Raw genomic sequence first — 25,955 nt, 5'->3', positions numbered from 1 at the left:
CTGGTTTAGCAGGTTTGATCTGATGTTGATGTCAAGGAAAGTGTGGCAGTCACAAACCTCATTATTTGGTTAACCATAATGTGCAGGACTACATGGCCACTCCTCCAGTGGTTGATGAGACCTGACATCAAATCCAAAAATGAAATCCAGAGGGTGAGACTGGAGAAAGAAAAGTCACTTCATCAAAATGGTCAGTCGTGTTTTTCATCAGAGTAGGTTGCAGCTTACCAGAACAACCAACAAACATCCTGACTATGCCATTTAGAGTCGTGCTGGCATGTTTACTGGGCTTTCTGCCTGCATGTGTAACCAGTGAGGTGTAAATATCCCACTCAAACAGCATTTTAGAAGACAGGCCTTTTGGTGAGGGAGGATCTCTGGATGAAAAACGTACGCAGCCTTTAATCAGATCCAGTTTTCAGATTGTTTGCACATGCCTGAAAGATGATGTAATGTATATGACTCCATCCCTCTCTGGGTTTCCTGAGGCAGAGTTTTGCGGTGAGCTGCTGTCGGAGAAAACTCACTGCTGGCAGAAAAATTGGCCCGGTGAGGCCGGGTGGGTGGTGCAAATGACTCAAGTGTTTCCACTCCGAGAGCAGAACGAGCAAGAACATCAGCTTTATGTCATTGTTAATCATAGAAATAGGCGTCAATTCAAAGAAAGAAAAAAAAAATACATTTAGGGAAAATCTGGGAATAAGATCCACAGTTCTGCTCTTACATAAGTACATCATAACTGTTCCCTCAAGTGCTGCCTCCACATGTGGAAAAATATAGATGCTAGATATGAGCCTCTAGTCCCTGTCTTTATTTGAGGTTTATGTTCAGAGAGCACGCTCATAAATTAAATACTGAGCTATATTTAGTTTTAAGTAAGAGGGGAGACCCTGTGTCAATCTGAAGAAGTAGTCTTAAAGGAGAGATTCCTTGGTCACGTAGGGCTGTGTTTGCAGTTAGTGGAGATAAATCCACATCATAGCAAAACCTAGACTTGTTGAACTTGGGTCAAGAAATCGTAAAAATCCACCAGCAACAGATTAGATGGACAGAATTCATCATATTTCAAGGGCTGCCTGGTGAAACCTGAGGCTTCATGAATGCAGAAGATCATACATTTTAGACAATGATGACTTTTATTGTGAATTGGTGTTCATGTAAATCAGCTGAAATAAGTTGCATATTCAACATACAGGACTGTCTCAGAAAACTAGAATATTGTGATTTTCTGTAATGCAATTACAAAAACAAAAATGTCATACATTCTGGATTCATTACAAATCAACTGAAATATTGCAAGCCTTTTATTATTTTAATATTGCTGATCATGGTTTACAGCTTAAGAAAACTCAAATATCCTATCTCAAAAAATTAGAATATTCTGGGAATCTTAATCTTAAACTGTAAGCCATAATCAGCAATATTAAAATAATAAAAGGCTTGCAATATTTCAGTTGATTTATAATGAATCCATAATGTATAACATTTTTGTTTTTTTAATTGCATTACAGAAAATAAAGAACTTTATCACAATATTCTAATTTTCTGAGACAGTCCTGTAGATCTCTCCTTTTCGCAAAGACTGCAGATTTAGTGATCCAAGAACCTTCTTGCTGAAACATCAGTCTGAAACCAGTTTAAGCCACCATAACTTCAATTATATTTACTCCCTGCATTTTCTTTTCTCTTTCTCGTTCTCTGCCAACTCTCACACAAAGATGTTTGTCCTTGAACAGGTTTGTTCACTTGTGGTGCTGGATTTGATTGCTCATCAGAATTATGGGACACAGCTGCAGTCAGCGCTGAGTAGAACAAAACCTCATGGAGTCCCTCTCTGCCGTGACCTCGTGCACTTAGTAAACAAAGGCGCATTGATTACAACAGAGATGACAGAATGGAAAGGTGACTTGGACTGCACTGTATTCAGAAACGGCCAGGCTCAAGTGAGTCAAGCACTCACTGAACAAACCCCTCTGTCACATTTAATGTTTTAATTTTAGAGAACAGCCGGGAACAAACTGGAACTCGCTCCCCAATTTTTGGTACGGAGAGAGTTCATTAACAGGATTCAAGTCAGCGCTCTTCTCTTAAGCTCCATTTTGGAAGTCGTTAAGTTGTGAAGAGGATAGTTAGGACATGGATGTTGCTCTACCAGCACTCCCTCATACCTGACAGGGATGTCATACCTGAAAATCTGTCAGCTGACTGTTAGGAAATAAGCAATATCTGTTAAAGTTTGCTTTATATTCTGAAACTGAATCTGTTTGAAAGCACTGTTTATGTGATGGATCATGGTGGAGGTATTCTTAACTCTTAACTACAATTTGATTAAGGGGAACATGAAAGAGCAACTCTAATGACTAAAAGGTGTATCCAACAGGAATAACATGACAGCCATCTTTGTTACGAGGCAACAAAAGCATCCCTGTAGTATTGAGTCACCTCCTTTTTGTGTTAAACATATTAAATTATGTCAGACTAATGTGAAACACATTTTGCCAAGTGAAGCTGCTGAGACTGTTCATAGTGAAAAAAAAAGATGTTAGCAGCCCCCTGAAGCTCTGGCTTTGCTGTCATAAAAAAAAAAAATGTTAGGCTTTTTAAAAGAACCATGTGGTCATAAAATGCAGTGCACCTATGCAGCAAGTTATTGAAGATTGTAAAACAAAATGTCTGTACTGTGGAAACATGAACTTCGTTGACCCATCAGTCGTTGATATTGAGTTAATAACATTTTTGGATAAACGGCTCATCAAAGAGACTGAAGGAAAAATGAAACCAAACCAAGTGCGTCTCCTTAGTAAAGAGGCTGCTCTTCATTTGGTGGACTGCTGATTAGGCTGCGCCATCTCCTGGTTCAACTGATTAACATCATAACACCGATGCAACGCTCAAAATGTCCCGCGGAGGTCACGAGAAAACCGACTATGCTGTGTCGCCCAAGACATCACTAAAAAATTAGATGTCTTGAATTTGCTGAACATGTTTTCTGTCTTATCATGCAAAAAAAATGTTTTTTACCTTTGTCTACAGAGCAGCATACTGTGCTTTAATAATCAACTGCAGCCTTTTAAGCTTCATTTGATAACATAATTTCCTTGCAATACCCCAATATGAAGTCCTACAGGTTTAAAAAAGATAGGTAATTGAGCCTCCTCAGAGGTAAAGTAATGGGGAGAGTAATATTGCCCTCTTTGTAATATCCTCTCTCCAAAAACCTCTGGGTGAAGTTGATTTAGGAGGCTGTTGTTGTCAAGGTTACCCCATCACAGACTGTTCCTTGTCTTCTCTTTCTCTCTTTCTTTTTATTTCCTCTTTTCATCCCCTGTAACTATGGTGTAACTATGCAAGTTCAGTAATCTGATTCACACTCTGAGCTCCAGCTGTTTCTTTGATTTCTGAATAAATCCACACAACATAAACAGATCTGTGCCCATGCTCACTGAATCATATGACATCATGACAAAAGATGGTGAGCACATGAATACTGGACTAATTTGCAGTTCAATCTAAAAGAAAAAAAATTTTACTTCTCATAAAGAGAACGTAATTTATAATTAATGTGCTCAGCCCACTCTTCCTGGTCTATCTCTTTGTACTCTTACATAAATTTAATGACCTGATTACCATAAGAAATGTCAGGAAATGACATACTACAGCACCTTCTATAACCAAGAGACTGACTGAATAAATATATCAATCAGAGATTCTGAACCCACTTGTTGGTTTACGGCATTTGTTGTCCAGTGACTCATATAATTCATATTTACTATAGGTGGATTCTGTGCACCCCACAATGGCAGCCGAAGGCATTGCATTGTTATAAAAGAAAAGTAAAAAGAGGAGAGACTGAAAGAAAAAAAACACCTTCTTTAACTTTAAAAACGGCATTTAAATAATTCAGTTATGTTTATACTGTGAACAATCAAGAGAGCACAGATGCAGTGACAGGAGGCAGTGAAAACGTCCACTCACAATCCATCCAGTATTGAATGCTTGATGAGAAGAGCACTGTTCTACGCAAGTTCTCAGTTTGATGATCACAAAACTGGCAAAAATAATAGAAATAAATAAACTGGCACAAAACTTTTCTGCTTTTTTATGGTTTGCCAGATTGCAGCTACCAACTAACATGCCATCTGCCATCTAATAACAAGAAAACAAGAAAATAAAGGGTATTACAGGTTTCATACATTGAAAACATTTAAGAATTGAAAAGTTGATGTTCTTGTAATCAGTATTGTATTGCTTGACAAAATCAAGCCATCCTTGATCTGTATTTAATTGCTAAGGAGCATTTGCTAGATTAGACACCACTTACTTCCTTGTTGATAATTCCTTGAGTTTTCATCCATGGAAATATCCTCCTATGTGCTATAATTAATAGAGGGAAACTTCATTGCATGTGTCTGTCCTTTAATGGCAACTGCTGGACCATTGTTTCTTTTTTTTTCATAAAAAAACCCAACATTTTTTTTGTCTGTTTCGTCGATATGATTACAGAAAATGAGGATGTGTTGGATGTCTTTCCATTTCCACTGAAAGCTAGTGCACTACGTGATATTCCATGTTTGGAAAATCCCTTTTATATTTTAGAACTTCTGTGATGAATTAATAGTGGGAAACACAAAGTGTTCACATGTGGTCGGTCGTGTGACAGTGAGCCAAACTCCTCTCACAGCCACCCAATAAAGTGGTTTCAGATGTCACGCAGTGTGGTTAAGTGGTCACAGACACCTGCTACATGTCTCCATCCAATGTGAAATCACATAATGTGGAAAAAAACTCCAAGCCTTTCTTCTTTTTTATGCATTTTGACACGTGCTTATTTTTATGTATATTTGTATTTTTAATTCCTTCTCACATTTAGCAAATGAAAAGCTAATTTATTTGTTGAAATCATTCATAAATAGATTTGTATAAGAGATAACCAGCACAACTTCACTAAAAACCTACATCATGGCATTTATTGTGAGAAACATTTGTTCTAATTTGATTATCCAGCATTGTATTTGATCCATCTTTAAGAAAAATAAACAACAACTCTGTATCCAGAATAGATCAATTTATCCATCCATCCATCCATCCATCCATCCATCCATCCATCCATCCACCATCCAGCCTTACATTATACATGCTTCCTCTTACTCAGGGTCACAGGGATCAGCTGGAGTTTAGGAAGAGGTATGCCCAGTCTGTTGAAAAACCATCCGAACAAGATATTTATTTATTCATTCATTTTATAACCAGAATAAAATATTTTATGAAGTATGTTGGCAGAGCAATTTGTTTTTCTCCCTTAAACAGCAAAGACATGTCCAGATTATCTTAATTAGATTACAAAATTGCTTAATAACTTTTTCCTCTTTGTACCATCTATCCCATGTGATATGTCTTTATATGACATTTAAACTTATTTTTAAATTTGTATTTTACTTTATTTATTTCATTATTTTTTAACGTGTTTTTTGAACGCTTTGTTTATACCTTTCTGTTGTTAGATTCAATTCATTTTATTTTTCATTAATTCGGGTTTTCCTTTAATATTCCCTGTAAAATGAATGAATGAAGGGGTGTTTATTTTTTTGAGTTCACCTTATTACATTCAATAACTCGTTTTATCTGTTGTTGTTATTGAATTTGGTGATTTTTAGTTTGTTTTTATCTAAATTCCGTTGTAATAATACTGTGTTGTTAATAAAGTTTTAAGAAAGAAGTTTGCTGCCAAAAGCTAACTGAAGCTCAACTTCCAGCTCTATTATGCAGAAAGCACAACGAGTCTATTAAGCATCTTCAGATTTAAGTTTATTATAGCTTATTCCAAACACCAAATTACTGAATAGTATTTTTCCGACAATGCTGGGTGTAATGTTTTAAAGGTAGCACCGGTGTTCTGCCAATTCTTGCTACCTGCCGAGAAATGCTACTTTGTGGTTCTGCGCATGCGCACAGTCGATTTTCAAAGTTGTATTACCACGCCAATCATTTCTTGCACGATGTAAAATGGATAATATGGGATCTTGAGTATTTGATCCTTCAAAATACACTACCCAAGACATGAATTGCATTACACTTTGTGAACATTATACGTTAAAGAGAAAAAAAACCAATGCTATCGCTTTATTTGATATTCATTCAGTCATTCACCTTTATTTAACCAGGCAGGTCATTAAGAACACATTCTTATTTACAATGGCGGACTGGGACTGGGCTTAGGGAGTAAAACACAGTAAAATTGTAGCTCTACAAAGGTAGAAAACCATTAGGTAGCATTTTTTGGCAAAGCAGCAGAAATCGGCAGAACACCGGAAGTTTGTCTTCTGGACGGCGTCCTTACGTCCTTACGTCATGACGTCACCGCCGCGGCTCCACGACCAGAGCGAAGTGCGAGTAGAGGAGGTTCCCAAACATGCGTCTGTACCAGGCTGACCTGCTCAATGAGACAGAAGATGGAAACCTCCCTGCCTCCTAGACCAGCGGCGTAGTTCTAGTTGCCGCATTTCAACGAGTTAGCTTTCTACGACCGGCCGGGGGGGTTAACCGGGGTCTTTTTATTTATTCAAGGGAAAGATGGCGGAGTTCTCACCCGTGTTGCCGATGCGGGATGGAGGAGGACGGTTCGCTCAGCAGCCCATCTTCCCCCGGTCCAGGTCCGGCTCCGAGTCCGAGAGCGAGCTGTCCCAGAGCCTGGCCCGAACCAAGATCCGCTCGTACGGCAGCACGGCCAGCGTCACGGCCTCGCTGGGGGAGAAGTACATAGAGCATCGGGTTACAGACAGCGATACTCTGCAGGGGATTGCTCTCAAGTACGGAGTCACGGTGAGCTGCTGCACACACTGCAAAACTGGTGGGATTCTGACTTAAACATGGTCATTTTGACGGATAAGATGAGCCATGCACTGCATGCCTTTTATCTTTTAATCTTATTTCCTTGATTTGACACAACAAAGCAGTGGCGTCAATTCAGTGGAAGCTAAGGTATGGCAAGGTTACGAGTCACAGAACTTAACTAGAGTATCAATCAACACGTCCAGCAAATACTCATCACAGAAGTCTATGGAGCTTATCTGTGTGGTCAAGAAAATTGGAACTTTTTCAAATGCAGTCTCACTCACTGCAAAAACTCAAAATCTTACCAGGAATATTTGTCTTATTTCTAGTTAAAATGTCTAATTTTAAGTCAAAAAATCTCATTACACTTAAAACAAGAGTCATCACCAGAAAAATAACTTATTATTTGACCATTTTCACCTGTTTCAAGTAAATTTTCACTTGAAATAAGTAGAAAAATCTGCCAGTGGGACAAGATTTATCTTCTCATTAGAAGCAAAAAAATGTTGTTCCACTGGCAGATTTTTCCACTTATTTTAAGTGAAAATCTACTTGAAACAGGTGAAAATAGTTGTTTTTGAATCATGTCTTAAATGTAATGAGATTTTTTTGACTAAAAATTAGACATTTTAACTAGAAATAAGACAAATATTCTTGTTAAGATTTTCAGTTTTTGAAGTGTATAATAACTAGTGAAATCGATCATGTTGTTCTGATTTGCATTTGTAGTTATTCTTTATGTATTAAGTAATAGAATAATCAATACAAATAGACACAGAGTAATTCCATAAATGTATTTAAAAAACAAACATTTACATTTTCCCTTGAAGCCAAGGTGTGGCGGCTGCCATACCTTGCCATACCCTGCAACAAAGTCATGCAAAGGACTAAAACCTGAGCTGAGAAATGTCTGAGCATCCCGTGTGGTCACCATGGCTGGCACACTCTTTTTAACCTCTTCATACACTCGCAGGAAGTTAAAACACAACCACTTTCCATTTCACAAAGTGATGATAGGGGCTTTATTCTTGATTTTACTCAATTGTGCAAATTGGTTCTGTTATTGAGACAAAATAAGACTGGGTTTAGAGAAACATTCCTGCTGTGCCCTTCCTTACAGCTTTGAAGGACAAAGCTGTCCAAAGACGTGAGGGAAAGTAAACAACTTTACATTTGTTTCTTACAAGCCTAAGCAGGATTATGAGTTGGGTAAAAAAAAAATCCATCTCACTCTGGGTTCACACTTGCAGTGGCTCTAAACTCCACATCTTTACATCAGTACCGTCATATTTCTGTAAGGGTTTATACAGTGATTTGGTTTCTAAGGACCTACACGTGCTATGTCAGAGCATGGCAAGTGATTTATTTTAAGAACTATTATTTTAACACTGCCCTTTTTGCTCTCACCCCAATATTTCAGATGGAGCAAATCAAGCGAGCCAATAAATTGTTCAGCAACGACTGCATCTTCTTAAGGAACAACCTCAACATCCCCGTGGTGTCGGAAAAGCGCTTTATTTTCAATGGACTCTCTCTTGAGTCTCCTGATGGAGAAGGTGAAACGGCGTGCCAGGAGTCAGGTGGATCCTGTATAATAACGCCGGACATCGAGGGTCCATCGCCGCCTTCTTCTCCGCCTCCCCCTGAGGATACCAAACCTCCCCAAAGTCAGCCAGAGGAGCTGTCAGCCAAAGACTTCTTACACAGATTGGACTTGCAAATTAAGCAGTCAAAGCAGGCTGCACAGAGGCTGAAAGAAGAGGAAGTAAGGTGAGGTGGTGAACAACCCCCAGCTCGTGGTTGCATCTTTGCTGTTTGCTCATGAGTACACTCTTTCTCACCATGCTGTGTAAAACCTGAATTTGACACCAGTTTGTTGCCTTTTTCGCTTGCTCTCTAACTATCCAGGTCAGATTTGGATTGTTTTTGAGCATGACATCTAATTAGACTGTTTACTCTGGATGTCAGTGCTGAATTTTTGCTTTGTGGAGACACTTAGGCAGCCAGCTACTGTTTTCTCGTCTGATTATAGCGCAACCGTACATCTTGCCTGACCTGAGTGCTTATTTGCATCTTAGACATTACATAGTTGCAGTAATATGCCACATAAAAGTGGCAGTCGAGGCAGACACGAGTCCTGAAAAAATCCTAGGTGTTTTGCCCGTGTGCTGGTGTTATTCTTACAACCCCCTCGCTCCAGAGAAGACACTTGAGACTTGCAATTCAATTAAGATCATCCCAACCCTGCAGTGCTTGTAGGAAGTGATGCCAAGACTCATCTCTGAGGTCCTTGGGTGATTGTCAGCAGTCTCCATCAGCAGGAATAGTGTGAAAATGTTTGCGTAGAGGAATGGATTGAAGACAAGAATGAGGGTTTTGCTCTTCTGCCACCACCAGTGTAATTCCATAATGTGCAACATTCAGGTATTTAGCAGGATGTTTGGCTTGCTGAAGCAGGTATGTGCATGTGTCGTTTACTCATCTTGTTGAAACAGTGAACTTTTGTATCTACTCTAAAGGGAAGTTGTAGTAATTGGCTGAAATGCACCCATACCTGGACAAAAAAGAGGATCAGTTTAGCGTAGAAGGGTGGTCAGACTTTGGGTATTGCACAATTGTCGGATTAGATTCTGACTCTTAAGATTATGATTCAGAACTGATTCAAAACACTAAGTTTTTCCTCCAAATCAATGTTAATTCAAAACATGACAGTGCATGTTTTGCATTACGGTATATATTAGTTTCAAGAGTTCTTATTCCAGTATCTGTTTTTAAGCCATGGAAATCAATGCTTTAAATCAAACTTACTCAGTGTATCTCTTTGCATAACAGAGATAAAATTACATTTACAAAAACAGGTAACAACAAAACCCCCCAAAAAGTTCAACCTTTGTCAGTTTTAAGGTTCAAATATCAATATAAGTCATTACAGCAAACCCTCCCCCCAAGTATCTGGTTCTTGGTGGTTAGCACTGTTGCCTCACAGCAAGAAGGTTCCTAGTTCCACTCCCAGGCCCGGCAGGGTCTTTCTGTGTGGAGTTTGCATGTTCTCCTCGTGCATGCGTGGGTTCCCTCCAGTTACTCCGGCTTCCTCCCACAGTCCAAAAACATGCATAGTAGGTTTAATTGATGATTGTTAATTGCCCGTAGGAGTGAGTGTGAGTGTGTCTGGCTGTCTGTCTGTATATGTGGCCCTGCGATGGACCGGTGACTTGTCCAGGTGAACCCCTGCCTCTCACCTGTAATGAGCTGGGATAGACTCCAGCAGACCCCCGTGACCCTGCAAAGATAAAGCGGGTATAGAAAATGGATGGATGGATCTGGTTCTTGCCAATTCTTCAAATTAGGTTAATGCCACCTCGAATGAACAAGTTGCAAAAAAACAAAGTAAAGATTCAAAAAGCAGAAACCAGCAGTTCCTGAAAAATCACCAACAACTAACTCGCTTAGTGGTGCTTCTCAGTCAGGTGCTTCTCAGTCATTTTAACGTGTTTAAAAATGTAGTTTTGTAATTTTTTGGCTCTTAGAAAAATAAAGTGATGAGTGAATTAGTATTCTTCCTCTCCATATCCCTGACATTTCAGAGAAGATTGAATCGTGCTCTAGCTGACACCTGGGCAGACTGGCTGCCTTTTCCTTTCAGACGTCTCATTTTTGTTCTATTTCTAGGATTGATCTTATTTCCTTTGTAGATGCTGCGATGCTATTTTCCTTCCTGTTGGCGTCACTGTGACGTTACTCCACGATAATATAACTTGAATACATGTGACAAAGCTTCAATATAAACTGATTTCCTAAAATAAGTCCCCTTATATTAGTCAGCTGAACAGTTCATGCACTGTTGTATGTATATCACTTGGTCACAGTACTAAAGCTGCGTTTTAGTTATTTTATTTGGGTGCAGTGTTTAATCGTGTGTTTTTACAAAGCGCAGGCTTGAGTGCTGCGCTTTCCTTCCAGCTGAGGTGAAGCAGAGCTTTGTGCTCAGTCCCGTCTCTGATTCCAGCCACATAAAAGGCTGATGTGTTTACAGAGAATCAGAGGCTCACTTCCTTGTTTCCACACCTTCCCAGCGCAAATGCAGGATGCGTGCTGCGTCACGCTGCTGCGAGCTGGTGCATGATGAAACAAACCACTAACCTGCTAAACTGTGTCAAAGATGGACTGATACCTTTTCCTTTGAGAGCGCCTTATTCCACAAATGAGCTTTTCTCTTGTTTTCTTGCATTTGTGGCCATAGATTAAAAGCTTTTTAGCACTTTTTTGAAGAACATTTTGAAGTTAAAACAACCCAAAATGTTTTATTAGATGGTAAGGAGCGTCAGTTTTTGTTGGAGACCAGAATGATGTGAACTGATCGTGCAGAATAAGTTTGAAATTAATGGACAATTTTCAGAAAATAACAAACTTCTGTTTTATTTTGAAGGAAAAATGTGACAGAACAACGTTGTGCTTGAAGAACTGTTTGTTGTGCCGTAGATGGCAAAAGAAACTGATTTAAAACATCAGTTTGGCACTTCTGTAGGTTGGCCCTGGTCGATGAACAAATGGATCTGTAATGCATTTAAAGTGGACACTCATATTGTGTGTCGTTGTATGTCGTCACTAGCATCTTTGACACATTTGCCTCAATTCCACTGAGTTTTACAGAGTCCTTAAGTCCATTTGAAAGCAAGCTATGAAAGCTGAAGATTAATTTTTCTAATCTCACCTTGGTGGTTCAGAGTAAATCTAACTGCGTTCAGACAAAGGCTGGTTCCCCTTAACAACAAATAACCCAAAGAAAAACTCACAGAGAAGACTGGCTCTTTGAGAGTGGAGTAAAAGAAAACATTTCTATTAAATGGGAAAGCCCAACAGAAGACGTGGACTCGGGCTTCACCTATCCAGAACGTACACTGCAGCCATTGAATCTTCCTCCTCTCCACGTGGTTCCACAGCCATTTTCAGATGGAGTAATGTAACTAAACAGCTCACATGCTGACCAGGTAAACAACTTTTACTTGACAAAAGACCCTAAAACCACAGAAACAGGACCTTTGGGTCCCTGATTTCAGTACGACTTCAGTATCTTATAAGCTTTAAAAAAAAGAGCCACCTGTCGGTTAGACCCGAAGAAACCTTTTGGATGAGAAGTGTAATGTTTTCAAGAGCATAAGAAGTCCAGTTACCTTCTATTTAAATGTTTTAGAGTGATCATGAATCTCCCTTTTGAAGGGAACGTTCATAGATGATAAAGCTTTATTTTCAAATGCATAATGCATAAATAAATTGCGTCTAAGGTCAAGGCTTCAAATCCACACTTCAGTCTTGGTTGACATTCTGTGAACAGGCTTGGTAACGGAAGATGCATTGTTTCCTTCAACGTGGTTGTGAACAATGGATTTGTGTGGGATTAGACAGCGTTTCCTCTCACTCTGTCCTTGGAATAAATAAATAAATAAATATAATTAAATCAAATGCGGAAGCTTACTTTTTCCGTAACTGGTTATTTATAGTTGTTTCCATGGTTGGTGACTGATCCCATCCTCTCTCCACTCAATCTGTCAAACTCAGAGATAATCAAAACTTTTTATTTTTTCTTAGTCCTCAAAGTTCAAGCCATTCTTTTCAGACATTTATATATGGATCCTGCCCTAGTTTGTATCAAATCCTTACAGAACATTGATGTTTTCAGTGGAGACAACTGTGAATGAGAACAATAGCGCGTTTGTTTGGCTTCATCTATTATTCAAAGTCTCACCTCAACACTGCAGTGACCTGTTGAGCAGAGAGAGCAGGACCAGAAGGGAATTCAAGAAATGATGTGTGTGTAATTATATTGAAAGTATTCTTTCTTTCGTTAACTTCTAAGTAAAGGTTTTAATTATTATATTTATTTTTTCCACTTTTGCAGGAGCAGTGAAGAGAGCTACACGGCCCCCCAGTCGTCCTACCAGGAGATATAAAAAGCCCTCTGTTAACCTGGAGCCCTGGCTCGTGGAGACACGCGTACACACTCCAACCACGCTACAACCTCATCGCCCCCCGTCCCGCCCTCGGCCTGCCCACTGTTTGCCATGTTGAACACGTTTCATGTTTGCCTTCTTATTTATTGAAATGCGACTATTGAGATGTATTTTATTACTTTTTTTTGGTACAGTTTTGCTAGGTTCCTGTGTACATGCAAGCATCCGCCTAGCATATGTGTGTGAAGCTGCTGTACAGAACACACCTGCTGCATTTGTTCACACTCACACACGGCGCTAAGCAACTCCTGAAGGATTAACTGAACAGACCTGCTAACTGCTTCCGATGGTCTAAATCTCCTCCTAGAATAGGATCATTGGAAAGCATATCCAAGCCTTCTTCATCAGTGTTTACTTTCTACAAGCAAAACTGACAGTGGATGTACTCAGCCCTTTGGACATGTCTCATTTGCCTCCTATTTGCTTTTTTTTTTTGGAAACAGAAGGCAGGGAGCTCTATTTTTGAAGTGTGAATGCATTATTTATGTAAATGGAAAGACGTCTGTGATAACTTTTATTGTGGTTTTAAACTTTTTTTGTGGGTTTATTTGGGGGAAATAAATGTGTTTAAGCCATAAGCATCTCAAGTGTGGTATCTTTTTTTTGTGACGAGGCAGAACTCTTCAAGCACATAGATGTCTGTTATTATCCTTTTCAGTGTTATTTTGTTGTCACAGTGAAGACAACAGCAAAAGAAAAGGCAATATTTTAATTGCTTTTACAACTTTAGGAAAAAAAATCACAATTATTTACAATTAAAAATACTTCATCTTTTGCTTCTACAGAGATATAAATTAACTCAGAAGAAACATGCAGAGCACTGATGATTCAGACATTGCCCCCTAGTGGGCTCCGGACGAATTACAACAGAACGGACCAGCGCACACAAACATGATACACCACAGATATATTTTGATAAACGTAAAAAGCAGGGTTACATTAGGAGTTTACACGCTGGGGGGTATAAGCCATAACATGTTACACATAATGAGTAGAATGTCTGTTGCAAAAATGTATTTGAAAGAGTTTATAGCTACAACATCATACTCTCATTACATTCACTTCCCTCTGGAAACAGGTTGGAGTAAGCGGTAGCATCAGGATTGATGAAAGTAGTCCAATATATTACTCTAGTAATTATTCACCTGATCTTGGTGTGCAAATAAAATCAGTTGTGTAAGAATTAATTGAAGGGAAAACTTTAAATTTTGTTGTGATTATCAGATCTAATTTCTTGGTGTGTGGCTGTGAGAGTTCTCTAAGCATCTCATTTTTAATACACAGTACATAACTTATAGTATGGGAAATTATAAGCATACAGAGATTTAAGGGCTGTCTCAGTGTTAGATTCTGTCGCGTAGTCTTTGAAGATTGGTGATCTTGTTACAGGCTGCTGTAGATTCTCTTGATTGTGTCGCCCTCATCTTTGGCGATGATGCCTTTCTCGATGTACGTGTCAAGCTGCTGGTCCATGAAATTCTTCAGCTTGGACAGGTCATAATCTGTAGTGACAAAGACAGAACATTATGGGTTTATAATCTGAGGTTGGGATGTTGTAGTAAAATCTCAGACATGAAACTCTTGATCCACTGCCCTCACCCACCCAAACAAGCTATAAGGAAGATTAAGGTCAAAGTATGTTTTTCTGATGCTGAGAAGATGCCACATGGACAATGATTACACTTCTACCGCTGCAATAAGTCCCTGATCGAACCTGTGTTACAATACATTCACCTTTCCTTTTTCAGGTACCATTTCTATTCATCTTTGGAGGTAAAACCTCTAATGAGTGGCTATATTTAGAGATTAATGCAGCCAAAGTCTGTACTATCCATCATGGTGACAAATGAGTTTCAGAGCAGGCCAGTAGCTGCAGCAGCACCTCTCCCTGCTTGAACTCTGAAAGCCAGAAGGATAGATAGACATAGATAGTCAGCCAAAAATCACCCTGTAGTGTCGCAATATTTCTAATTGTGCAGTTGGTTATATTGACTGAAGATACTGTTGCTTTGCCGGCGACAAACACGACTTGTGTGAAGGATTAACAGAATGTGATTAAGAGAACATTCTCGCGTCGCAGTCTTGACTGTGAAGAGCCAAGAGCCAAAAGCAGGATGTCACCTCTGTGTCCATCTGCTCCTCCGGCTAATCTTTGTAGTGTGTAAGCGTACTCCCACACGCACAAACCCTTGTATGAACTCATTAACACACACACACAGTCTGCTGAGATGGTCCTAATGGGTGCTTCTGGTAGAGTAAACACAATAAATGGTTCCGCTCCCACTCTGTTTCTATGACACTATTCTATTTGAAAGGGCTTTTGTTCTCTTTCAGCTGTGGTAAAGATTAACCGACAACAAAGATGAGCACTTAAAAGAGGAGTTTGATGTAAAAACAAGGTGGAATAAAAAGGAAGATCCAGATGTTGTAGTATTTAGTAAGATGAATCACACACTTTGAAAATGATGATGATGCTGTGAGCACATTTTGTTTCCTTGTGTCTGCTCTTACACCATTAACCGTCTGTGTCATTTCACTGACAGGCAGATGGGTAGGCCCCTGTTGCCCTGGACAACCACAACACACACTTTGAATGCTAATTAAGTGTCCTATGTAGGGCATGGTTAGAGATGAGCTACGAACTTTTCCAATCCGGCCCTGTGCTCCCCTCAACTCTTCAGTTCATCTGCTTCCTGTCAGCCTGTCCTTGTTTTTGTTTTCTTCTTTCCTTTGTGCTTGAGGCTCATAGAAGTATCTGGGCCAAACTTGGTTTTTGTCTATAATCCCTCCGTCCTTAAACATCTTATCCTATTGTTCAGCTCAGATTGAATCAGACCAGTAAATTGTAACACTATAAATTTCAGTGAGCTGAGACCTCTTTGTCTAAAATGTCCTACTGAGATCATCTCCAGTGGATGGACGCCCTGAATGATGAGAACTCATTAGCACTTTTTTCTCCCTACTCGGCTTAATTAAGCAACACCGGGCATTGATTTTACACTGTGGAGAGCCCAGGCCTCCACAGTCAGACAATTACACTGCTGTTTGTTAAACTGCCAGTTTTCTCAGCACTGCAGCCTCTTTACAAATCCTTAAAGTATGGGAAGGGGAGACAAACAAATGTACGGAAACACTGTAAATCTTTAGATATGCACAGAAATGTCAGAAGAAAGTGAGGCTCCAAACAAGCACAAAAAGCAATAAAACTCCATCTTGAGTTACTACTTTGCCTTTTCCCCCCAGGAGATCAACACACATGCACAATAAATGAAGAGAAGCAGGTAGACGTGACCTTTGCCTTGAACAAGGCAGCTGCTCACAAGCAATTAGGGCAGCCTCATTAATAATAATCCATATTCATGAGATCTGAAGAGACGCTTTTAACTTGGAGTCCGTCCGCTTTTAAACTGCAAACTGAGGCCAATGAGAGAGGTTTCAAAATTTCTGATCTTCAGTGCATCGCCGCAAGCCCAAAGGCTTATGGAGAAATGAGGGGTTGAAAATGAGGACATTTTTCTAATTCTTACTCAGCAGAGATTCAAAAAAAGACAAGCAGCTCAACACGACAGGAGGGCACAGCAACGTATTCACACATAAAATAACTAAAATAACAGGCCTGCATCAAAATTTTTCCCTCATCAATATTTTAGTAAGACAGCATGTCTCACCATCTTTGCCTTCTTCTTTGTTGTGTTTCTTCAGCCACTCGATATTCTTCCTGATGGCCTCCAGATAGGCCTCTGACTTGCCAGGCTGATCTGAAGTTAAAAGAAAAAGAAAATAAGAACAAGCACTGACAAGGATTCATTTCATTAAAGTATTGCAGGTTCTAGCTTGCTTTTTAGGGCTGTAAAATGAAGAGGATTTTCCTTATGAATACAACAGTGGAATCATACATTTAGAAATTATTTAAACCAATTTCTTTTAAAGTAAGACCGGCTCTTCTTTTCACCTCATTAGCAGTGGAAACAGGCCGGTAGTCAGAACTGCATTTTAATATCACACCACGAGGACAAAGAAACACATAGCTGCTGATGAAATAAAAAGTCCTACTGAAAAAGTAAAAAAAAAAATCTGCAGTTGAGATTTAGGTTTGTGACTATAGATAATAACAGAGTAATGTTTATCATACATGCTGTAGTTTTTAATAAACATTGAAAGATGCAACTTATTACATATTGTTAATACAAGGAAAACAGAATTCAGCTGATTTAATCAGTATTTTATGTGGTGTTGTGAAACAATTATCCCGTTGTAAGCCTGCTCTTTCTTACATTATGATTTTCCCTAATATCTATATATGTGTCAGGGATGTGTGTGTGCGTGCGCATGTGTGTGTGTGTGTGTGTGTGGGCGCCTGGATTATATTGATAAGTACATGCAGTACAGTGGATGGGGACAGTGTGTTGAGCTTTCTGGTGAGTGTTAGTGGACTGGCCTAGTTCAGAGACGAGCAGCGGCTTAATGCTGATTGGCTGCGTCTACACAGTGTTGTTTATTTGTCCTGCGAGAAAACTGGCAAAAACAGCTACATTTAAACAAACTCCGAGGCAGATGGAAGAAAATCTTTTGCTTCATTAAAATGATTGGGGTGAAAATTTGCTATATTTGTGAGTTATGTATTTATTTGAAACTTTTGGCACAAAACAATAATAATAATAATAATAATAATAATAATAATAATAATAATAATAATAATAATAATAATAATAATAATAATAATAATAATAATAATAATAATAATAATTATTATTATTATTATTATTATAAAAAAAACATGATGCAGATAAATAAATAAAAATGGGTCACAAGTTCAGCTTACAAGGGCAGACCTCATCATTCGTGAGAGGGAAAACATTAAAATTGTACTATATGAATTGAGCATATTATTGAGTCCAAAACAAAAAGCGCTATGTTTCCTGTGGTCATCGGCGTGTGGACTGACTGGTCTCAGGTGATGGCTGCTCCTCTTTGGTCGAGTCTTTTAGGTTCTCGTATTCCTTCTGCATCTTGGCAGCCTCAGCTTTGGTGTTGTCATCCTCGTCCAAGATTTTCCCTACAACATGGAAGGAGTAGTTTAAAACGATTGCCGGTAGCGTTACTCGTAGCAGTGGTTTAGTATTACTAAGATACCGAAGATTAAATTAATTATATGTGACTAGGTGATTATCTTATATGACACAAACGTGATTTACTACTTTATGAAAAAACCAAGGTGTGAAAAAGGTGACGCTTATCTCTTCATTTATTGATTACATGTGAAGATGTTGAATAAAACATGTTTTATTTGACTGATGTTTGACACATTTGGAGGAAAACATGGATGCCTGTTTACCATTGGGTCCAGTGATGTCAGGAAGGCTGAGGGATTTTCCCAGTTTGTTCTTTGTCTGCATGGCTATCATAGCATCCAGGTTCTCTGCAGGTGAATAAAACATAAATAAAAGCATTTACTTCAGCTTCCATCAGCGTTGGGCCAGAAGCGAATTCTGCAGAGAATTAATGAAATCCTCCAGACCATCTGAAAGTCCCATGCTGTTCCTGTGTGACTCAGAGGGTTATTATCATTAGAAAGGAGTTTCATCAATTTAACGAAAATTAGATTGAGTACTGTGACGACAATGAGAAAAATTACCTCGTGTTTTTCCACTAAGATTTCCAATGATTTAATTATGTATTCTAATTTAAGTGTTGGAACAAAAATTGATTTCTTAAAGAAGAACCTTTGTTGGGTTAATTTTCATACAATTAAACATTTCTCGCAGATTCATAATTACTCAACCTTAATGTTATTATTACCACCTCTTGATGAATATGTAAGAATGACCTGTATATTTCTAAAACTATAAAGCCAAGTGTTGCATGTCTTACCACACAAGTGTAATCCTCAGGATGTGTCGTAAATATTTCAGTTAGAGTTAGATTACAATGTTTTCACAGAAGGATTAGACACAAACCAATCACGTGGCTCAATGGGACAAGAAGTCCTCTTCAGATTAAGAATGGAGGGAAAACATGATACCTAATAAGGTGAAAAAAAATAAATAAAAGAAGAAGCAGCCTGTCCGCCGGTCTAGGGGAGCTGGTACACTGCAAAAACAGACCCTTCTGAAACAGGTTTAACATTTCATAAATCAAGTCAAAATTGTCTTTTTTCCAAGTAAAAACACAGTTTCTAATGGGGTAAGAAAAAAGTTCTTGACTAATTCTTAAAACTAGCAAAATAATCCAAAATAATATTCAGATTGTCTTAAAAAATTGCTTTTTTACTTTCTCCCTGAAATTAGTTTTTACAGTGTGCAGGTTCCAGCAGACTCTGAATAGGAGGACGAGGGTATGGATGGATGAAGTAATAGATGGATGGATGGAAATGGGGTTTTATATTCTTATGTGCATTTTAAGCCATTTATTGTGTTTCCTCAAGCAGCAAATATGCACCTCTTCAGGTGAATGAACTACTTTTATGAAAGAAAGTTATAGATATACAGTACTATATTGTTGGAAATGGTGGTCATTTCCTTTCAGAGGAGAAAAGATGAGCTCCAGGTTCAGATTAAGGTTTCACTGCTGTAATTGAGCATCAAAGAATACTGTGATTTCCTCTCTCTTGTATGATCACTCCAACCTCCTTTTATTTCATATTATCTAACCATCCTACTTTCCACTGCACTCTCTATGAATACAATGGAAGTCCACTAATATTGTTCCATCCGTCTACCCACATCCACACCCACACGTTTCTTCCTCCCCAGCTATCTTCCTCTGCATGTTTCTCTCTATCTATCTTGAGGCCTTCAGCACCCACTGGCACATTAGAGATGACTGACAGCTCTGCATATTCAGTGGCGTACCTGGGTGACACAGTGAAGGGTCACAGCCAGTTGTCAGTGGAAGGTGGGTGGGTGGGGTTGCTTTTTGTTGGGAAATGTTGGAATTACATGTCATATATCTTTAAGACTTGAAGTAAATGAAACAAGAGAGGTTTCTATGGCAACTCACATTGGTATATGCCTGCATTGCTCTGGTGTGTAAAAGCAGCAGTGCTCATTTTAAATAACAAAAGCTAGCTGTCATCTAAAAGAGGATCGATCAATCCACCTACTGTATAGGCTATAACCAGTAGGCCAGTCTTAATATGTGTTCTTGTTGTTGGACATACTCATTGTAAAAACTATTAAATAAAAGGCAAATGTTTTTGACTCTCTTTAAACCTACTCTATTTTACTTGTCTTATTGACTTAACTTCTGTATTACATTTACCGTTTCCCTTTGTAAAAAACAACTAAAATAAAATATATGAATAAGATATGATTACATCTGGTGATTGGATTTTAAAGTAAAACACAATTTCATCCTGGAAGATAATGTTTTTTTTTCCATCTGGAGAGGTTGTAATTGGTTTAGGATTTCTGGAGGCAAACACAGAGAGATAACAGCTGTCCTTTACAGGTGGCTGACCTTTCTACTGGCCAGTGATGTGATGACCAAGCATTAAAAAGGGGAAAAAAAAGGCTGGTTATTCAGAATGCCCCAGACACTAATCTGGGCGCGTGGGCTTCACACTCCTCTGCATCGTCTGTTAGGAACATTAATCAAATTAAATGTAATCAGAATACAGGAAAACACACACTTAAAACAAATCAAAATGCATGTACACCTGAAGGTTACAGCAATGGATACTGCAATCAACACCTAAATCTTAAACTTTTCATCTTAATGTAAGCCACAGGTATGGAGATCTGTACAACAGAGTACATGTGTTATATTGTGACATGGAAGAGCCCTTAAAGGTAATGCCAAAACCTAAAAACTCATTCTAAAACTGAATGCCAACCAAAGAAGAGTTATATAACAAAAAAGATAATTAAAAACCCCAAAAAAGGTGAAAAACATGGCCAATCAAATTCAACTCAGTGTTTGACACTAACATTTCTTTGAAATAAGAAAGAATTGTTTCAACCAGTTGTTTGAGATCTGTCACTTTATATTATCCTGTGTTGTTGAGTGTATGGTTTTAGATTGTATGAGGAGGCACTCACTGTGAACCAAATTTACCCAAGGATACTATAATAAATCTATCTATCTATCTACCTATCTAAAAACAACAGCATCTAAAAACACCAGCTGGTAAAAACACAACACCTACATTTCAGAGGTTCGACTGGAGAGAGGGGCTATATTAACCAATCAATTGCTTGATTTGAGGAATTACAAAGTAATAATGAGTAATCAGAGTCTGCCTTATCTAAGTTTACCTGAAAGTTGTTATCAGCTAACCACTGACTGATGTCTAACAAGTGGTCAGTAAAGTTTGATAATGTATACAGCTGAATCATCAGCATAGAGGTTGAATAAGATTTTCTGAAGGGACTAATGTGAGGGATCATAAAACCGAACATAAAAGGGCCTAAAAAAGTACCCTGAGGAACCCCACATGATGGACTACTGCTTCTGATATATACAGTATATTTACAAAAACTGTAAAACCACTTCAAGAGTAACAAGATGCAAATCATTACAAGATGGATGCAGAACTCTGCACTAAATCCTGACAGCTTTACTTTACAGTGAAAATCAGTACTGTTACAAATAACGTTTTTATGGAGTCTCTTGCTACAATCAACCAGATCCAGAATCTGATATCATGGTTTGAAAAAAATCAATAAAGAAACATTGAACCAAGATTATTTGATCCAATTTCTAATCCCAAGATTAAGGATAATTAGCAACATTCTACATTTGTATCTTGGATCATTGCACAGTTAGCTGACAGTGCTGATATTAAATCCTGTCTTACCCAGATATGACACACCCTCCTCTGGCGTTATGGTACCGTACTTCACCATCATCTTCACAAAATCAATCAGCGTCTTCATGATAGTAATCAGTGTCTCTCTCTCCTGAGTGTCTTGTTCTGCGAAAGCAAAGTGAAGGGTACCTTGAAGACTCATTTCTGTTCTTGGGAACCGACTATCATGGTCATGAAGATTTGATCTAAATAATGACTTGTATGCGTGAGAGCTGCAGCTTTCTTTTCTTTTACTTTTTTGAAATAAACTTCTTTGATGTGTAGGAAACAAAAAGATACATTAATAAGATCTCTGAATCATTCTTTAAAATAATATTGCCACAAGAACATTATTCACATCGTCTGTCTAATCTGAGGACCAATTATTTTTGAATGGAATATGCAGTAGTTGTGATTGTGATGTGTTAGAGTTTCTACCTGAATTAAGGCTTTTGAGCAGACGGTAGAAGTTTGGGAAGTACTGCAGGTCCTGGAGTCCATCTTCGGGGCTCACCTCATTGCCTTCCTCTGTATTTTTGTCCCAAGTGTCTTCAGTTGTGTCCACATCTTCCCCTGCATCCCTGTCTACCTCATCAATCCCATCATTATCTTCCTCCTCATCTTCTTCATTGTACCGACGTCTGGGGGGCTCCCACGCATCCTGGAAATAACAGAGTTAATGTTGCTGTTGCTTGCATTTCCATCTTTATCACCATTATCATAACTAATCTTTCCAGTCTGTACCGTGTCGAAATCCTGGTCGTCTTGGTCTCCCCTGGTGTCTTGGTCATTACTCTCAATGTCCTCAATCTCATTGTTCTTGGCATTTTTGGTGATGAGATCCTGAAGAGCCTCTGCCACCTGGTACTCCAGAGTATCTGCCTGACTTTCTGTGATCTTCCAAGGACAAAGAGACATACGTATACTTGGAGCAAATTGTTTACAAGCACAAATGTGCTGCAAAATGTGAAGAAACAGAAACAGGGACTATATCTGTATTTCTTATTGATCACTGTAACCAAGTGATCCATGTCAGGTAGCTGCTGGAGCAAAGCCACTCTACTTATTGAGTGTCTACAAAGCAATTTTCAGCCGAAATCATCAGAACAATAGCAATTTGCACATCTCTTCAACTACCAGTGAGGAGGACAGATAGAGGAACCCTGCTGAGAAAATGTCATGCACCCTGCTGGGATGAAATCAATGAGAATATCAGAGTGGAGAGACAAGCACCGAGCTCACCAGCCCCAGTTTTAGCAGTTTGGAGACAATCCTGTCAAATACCCCTCTGTCATCTTCCTCGTAGATTTTGTTGGCAATCTTCTGAACAATGTCTTCAGCTGTCAGCGGAGTGCCGTCAACTTGGCGGAAGCTTTCTGGGTCATCTGCAAAGAGAGACCACAAACATGATTATCTTCAGGGGCTCACAAGGTACTGCTTTAATGTTGAGCTGCTTGACTGAACAAGGGTTTATGCCATGTTGTCAAATGTTCCCTTCTTTTTGGTAATTTAACGTATCATCAAATGTGAAACCTGGATTTGGATATCAAGTCTCTCACTCTTTCTTTATAAAAGGTACAATGATTTGTCTGTAGCAAATAGCTTCTCCTCCGGTTCACATTATGTTGAGGAAGAAATGCACAACAGTAAACAGTTTGACTCTTACATAACAGTCCTGCTTTTTGTCAACGTCCAAATACAATAAAAATAAGTACTGCCTGCGTTTTTTTTTTTTATCTGGGTCGACAGATTGACTCATAAGTTATTTATTTCATCTTCAACCTATTTTTGTCTCACTCGAGAAAATTAAAAGTGAAATCTAGGCTGCTCTCACCAAAAGCAGATGCAGAGTAATCTTTGTGTCATAGCAGGGGTTACTGCTCAAATTGAGTATGTGTGGAAGTCAGCGCCTTGTTCCTGAGTCACTGCACCTCAGAGAGAGCTCTGCTCATGATCTGATTGCTTGCAGTTAAATGTGCTCCCATTTAAACAAGTCTACAGAGATAAAACCTTAACTAATCACTGGACCTGGGTTGAACCAACATTACCTATGGCATTGCACGTATATCAAACAGAGCTTTGGGAGCAAATGTTGTTTTTCATATTCCAAAGTAGCCTTCATTATTATTCTATTCTCCAATGGAAATGAGATACTAAGGGTCAGCCATGCCGTTTAAAATCTTGTGAGGTGATAAAAGAAGTAGATGCTGCTGTAGCAGTATCTGAGATGGAGAGGGTTTTCTTTCTCTTGGATTCATGTGTCTTTATTTGACTCTATCCCCATCTCAGAAACATTTCCCCTGCCTTCTCTGTCTTAAAACGTCTGCCTGGAGGCCTGCCAGGCCAAACACGTGGCAAAAGGCCTTCCAATGTGCGCACCTTGGTACTTGCCATAATCCATGCCGCTCTTGGTCGAGTCGTAGTCGTCAGCAAGACGCCGGGTCTTGGTGGAATCTGATTCATCAGGAACGTATTGATCCTCCTTCTTCAGTAGCACTCCAGAGGTCTCTTTTGATTTCTGGCCATCGGCCAAAGACTTGAGCATGGTAAAGTCATCACTATCCTGCTCTGCGTCCTTGGAGGCAGTGGGTTGCTTGCTCTCTGTTAGGCAGCAGAAAACAAAAAAAAGACACTAATGTTGAGCATGAACACCTCTCAAATTTCCATGATTCTGGTTATATTGGTCATGACTGTTTTACTGGAAATGCTGCAACCTGAATCTGCCTGGCAGGAGGAAATAAAGTAATCAATTGATTGGCAATACGGTTTCCTCTTACCAGCTGACTGTACTGCAGCCTTCACGCTGTCTGCCTCAGCAATCTGGAAAAATTAAAAGATTTTAATCAAATAGTTTCCACTCAGGATATAAGGTTTAATTAATAATGTTCGCTGGAATAATATCAGTGTTGTTTGACAAGTGACCATAAAGCCCTGTTGACCGGATATTGCATGGGAAAATTAATTATGGGACATGGAAACATGGGAGTTTACCTGCTGTTGTACTGGTCTTTCTTCTGTCAACTCTCTATTATACACAGCTTTATCTGCAGCAGGGAAAAAGGTTGCAATTATTAAACTGGTCAAACCAGGCTTTGTTTGCATAAAGCCAACCGTATTTTGAAGGTTATAAGTGTATAATTCATTATTAACATAAAAGATAACGTGTTTCTACAAAAACAGTAATTAAGAAAATCCCACTTTCAAATGATCTTTGAAAATAATTTGAATTAATCTTAGCTTTCAGATTGATCTGATTCCATGTGTTTGTGCTTTCCCAACTCTCCATCAGTGACAGGGTTTAATCGGATTATCAAACAAAAGATTAAACTCTGGCGAAAATAGACTACAAGCGGCCTTACACGATCAAGCTCAGTTAAAAGCAAAGCTGAACTTTAAAACCGCTGCTTTTTGCTACAGTGTTTTCTTGTCAACGTTTTAACGTTTGGATTTAAATAAGATACCAAAAAACAGCATCCAAACAAATACAACGCACACAAATAACGACTTTCTGGTTTTAATATTGCAAAACAATCTGTGATGAAAACAACGTTTTGTGACTTAGTTGTAGGCAACTTTGTGCATGGCGATTAAAAATATATTTAAAAGATGTACCTTCTACAGATGTACCTTCTACAGAAGGTACATCTTTTAAATATAGATACTCTTTGGAAGTGCAGCACAATTCAATGTTACTCACCATCCGTGGAGGCTGTCGGTGTGGGGAAGGCAGAAATCTGGTTCACTACAATCAGAGAAAGAAGCTGGAGAAGGACGAAAGGGCCAAGACATTTTGACGCCATCGTACAATAAGTCTCCTCGGAGAGCCCAGGAGTGAGTTATCTCCTAGTGTTGCCGTGTGCGTGTGTGTGTAGTGGGTGTGTGTGTTGGTGCGTGTGCTGCAGCTCCGTGCTGAATGCGTGGACAGCTCCACTCTGCTCCGACCAGCTGCTGCTGCTGACACCGCCGAGGGCTGCTCGGGCCGGGGCGGGGCTGGCAGATCTTCCCCCGGAGCTGTCGATGCGTCCCGGTGCTGAAAGCAGGTCACCTGTCTAATTAAAGCCAGATAAGTAAGGAGCTGCTCCAAGCCCCGTGTGAGCTACAGCATCACCTGCTGAAGCAGTAATAGAGCCCACTACAAGACCTGCCCCCTCCATCGTTACACAGGAGGGGGAGGAGGAGGAGGAGGAGGAGGAGAAACACTGCAAAAAGTGTCCACATCATTCAACTTTTAACAATTAAAATGTGAGACCACAGTGCTAACTACATAATCAGCATGGTGCACATAATTATTCTGATTTAAAAAATTAGTTTAGAACTCTCAAATGAGC

At 39.1% G+C, this 25,955-nt stretch overlaps 2 protein-coding genes across 3 annotated transcripts; one reads left to right on the top strand and one right to left on the bottom strand.

The window, feature by feature from the left end:
• The first annotated feature begins 6,354 nt into the window (after window positions 1–6,354).
• On the top strand, window positions 6,355–13,412 carry lysmd2 (LysM, putative peptidoglycan-binding, domain containing 2). The gene is made up of 3 exons (XM_061740260.1): window positions 6,355–6,819; window positions 8,252–8,601; window positions 12,728–13,412. Exons 1-3 carry the CDS (start codon window positions 6,571–6,573, stop codon window positions 12,777–12,779), a joined length of 651 nt encoding a protein of 216 aa, XP_061596244.1. The 5' UTR covers window positions 6,355–6,570; the 3' UTR covers window positions 12,780–13,412.
• A 121-nt stretch (window positions 13,413–13,533) lies between these two features.
• Window positions 13,534–25,750, bottom strand: scg3 (secretogranin III). 2 transcript variants are annotated; one of them, XM_061740237.1, is made up of 12 exons: window positions 25,325–25,750; window positions 24,619–24,671; window positions 24,405–24,447; window positions 24,007–24,228; window positions 22,870–23,012; window positions 22,372–22,524; window positions 22,066–22,288; window positions 21,637–21,753; window positions 18,175–18,258; window positions 17,785–17,895; window positions 16,508–16,597; window positions 13,534–14,341 (listed from the first exon to the last, which is right to left on the bottom strand). In XM_061740237.1, the coding sequence occupies exons 1-12, from the start codon at window positions 25,425–25,427 to the stop codon at window positions 14,223–14,225; spliced, it is 1,461 nt and encodes a 486-aa protein (XP_061596221.1). In that variant the 5' UTR covers window positions 25,428–25,750; the 3' UTR covers window positions 13,534–14,222. The 2 variants fall into 2 exon arrangements, with proteins under 2 accessions (XP_061596221.1, XP_061596230.1); XM_061740246.1 differs by having other exon boundaries at window positions 24,019–24,228; window positions 25,325–25,749.
• Window positions 25,751–25,955: the final 205 nt, after the last annotated feature.

This window comes from Cololabis saira, chromosome 2 (genome assembly GCF_033807715.1).
Source record: "Cololabis saira isolate AMF1-May2022 chromosome 2, fColSai1.1, whole genome shotgun sequence".
Lineage (NCBI taxonomy): Eukaryota > Metazoa > Chordata > Actinopteri > Beloniformes > Belonidae > Cololabis > Cololabis saira.
Note: the sequence above shows the minus strand (reverse complement) of the source record. Positions and strands in the feature narration are given on the sequence as shown.

Coding starts and splice junctions, on each gene's coding strand:
- lysmd2 (XM_061740260.1), top strand. CDS start 6,571: ATGGCGGAGTTCTCACCCGTGTTGCCGATGCGGGATGGAGGAGGACGG. Junction 6,820..8,251: donor CTCTCAAGTACGGAGTCACG/GTGAGCTGCTGC, acceptor CCAATATTTCAG/ATGGAGCAAATCAAGCGAGC. Junction 8,602..12,727: donor CTGAAAGAAGAGGAAGTAAG/GTGAGGTGGTGA, acceptor CCACTTTTGCAG/GAGCAGTGAAGAGAGCTACA.
- scg3 (XM_061740237.1), bottom strand. CDS start 25,427: ATGGCGTCAAAATGTCTTGGCCCTTTCGTCCTTCTCCAGCTTCTTTCT. Junction 24,448..24,618: donor AAAGACCAGTACAACAGCAG/GTAAACTCCCAT, acceptor TAATTTTTCCAG/ATTGCTGAGGCAGACAGCGT. Junction 22,289..22,371: donor ACGACCAGGATTTCGACACG/GTACAGACTGGA, acceptor TGTTATTTCCAG/GATGCGTGGGAGCCCCCCAG.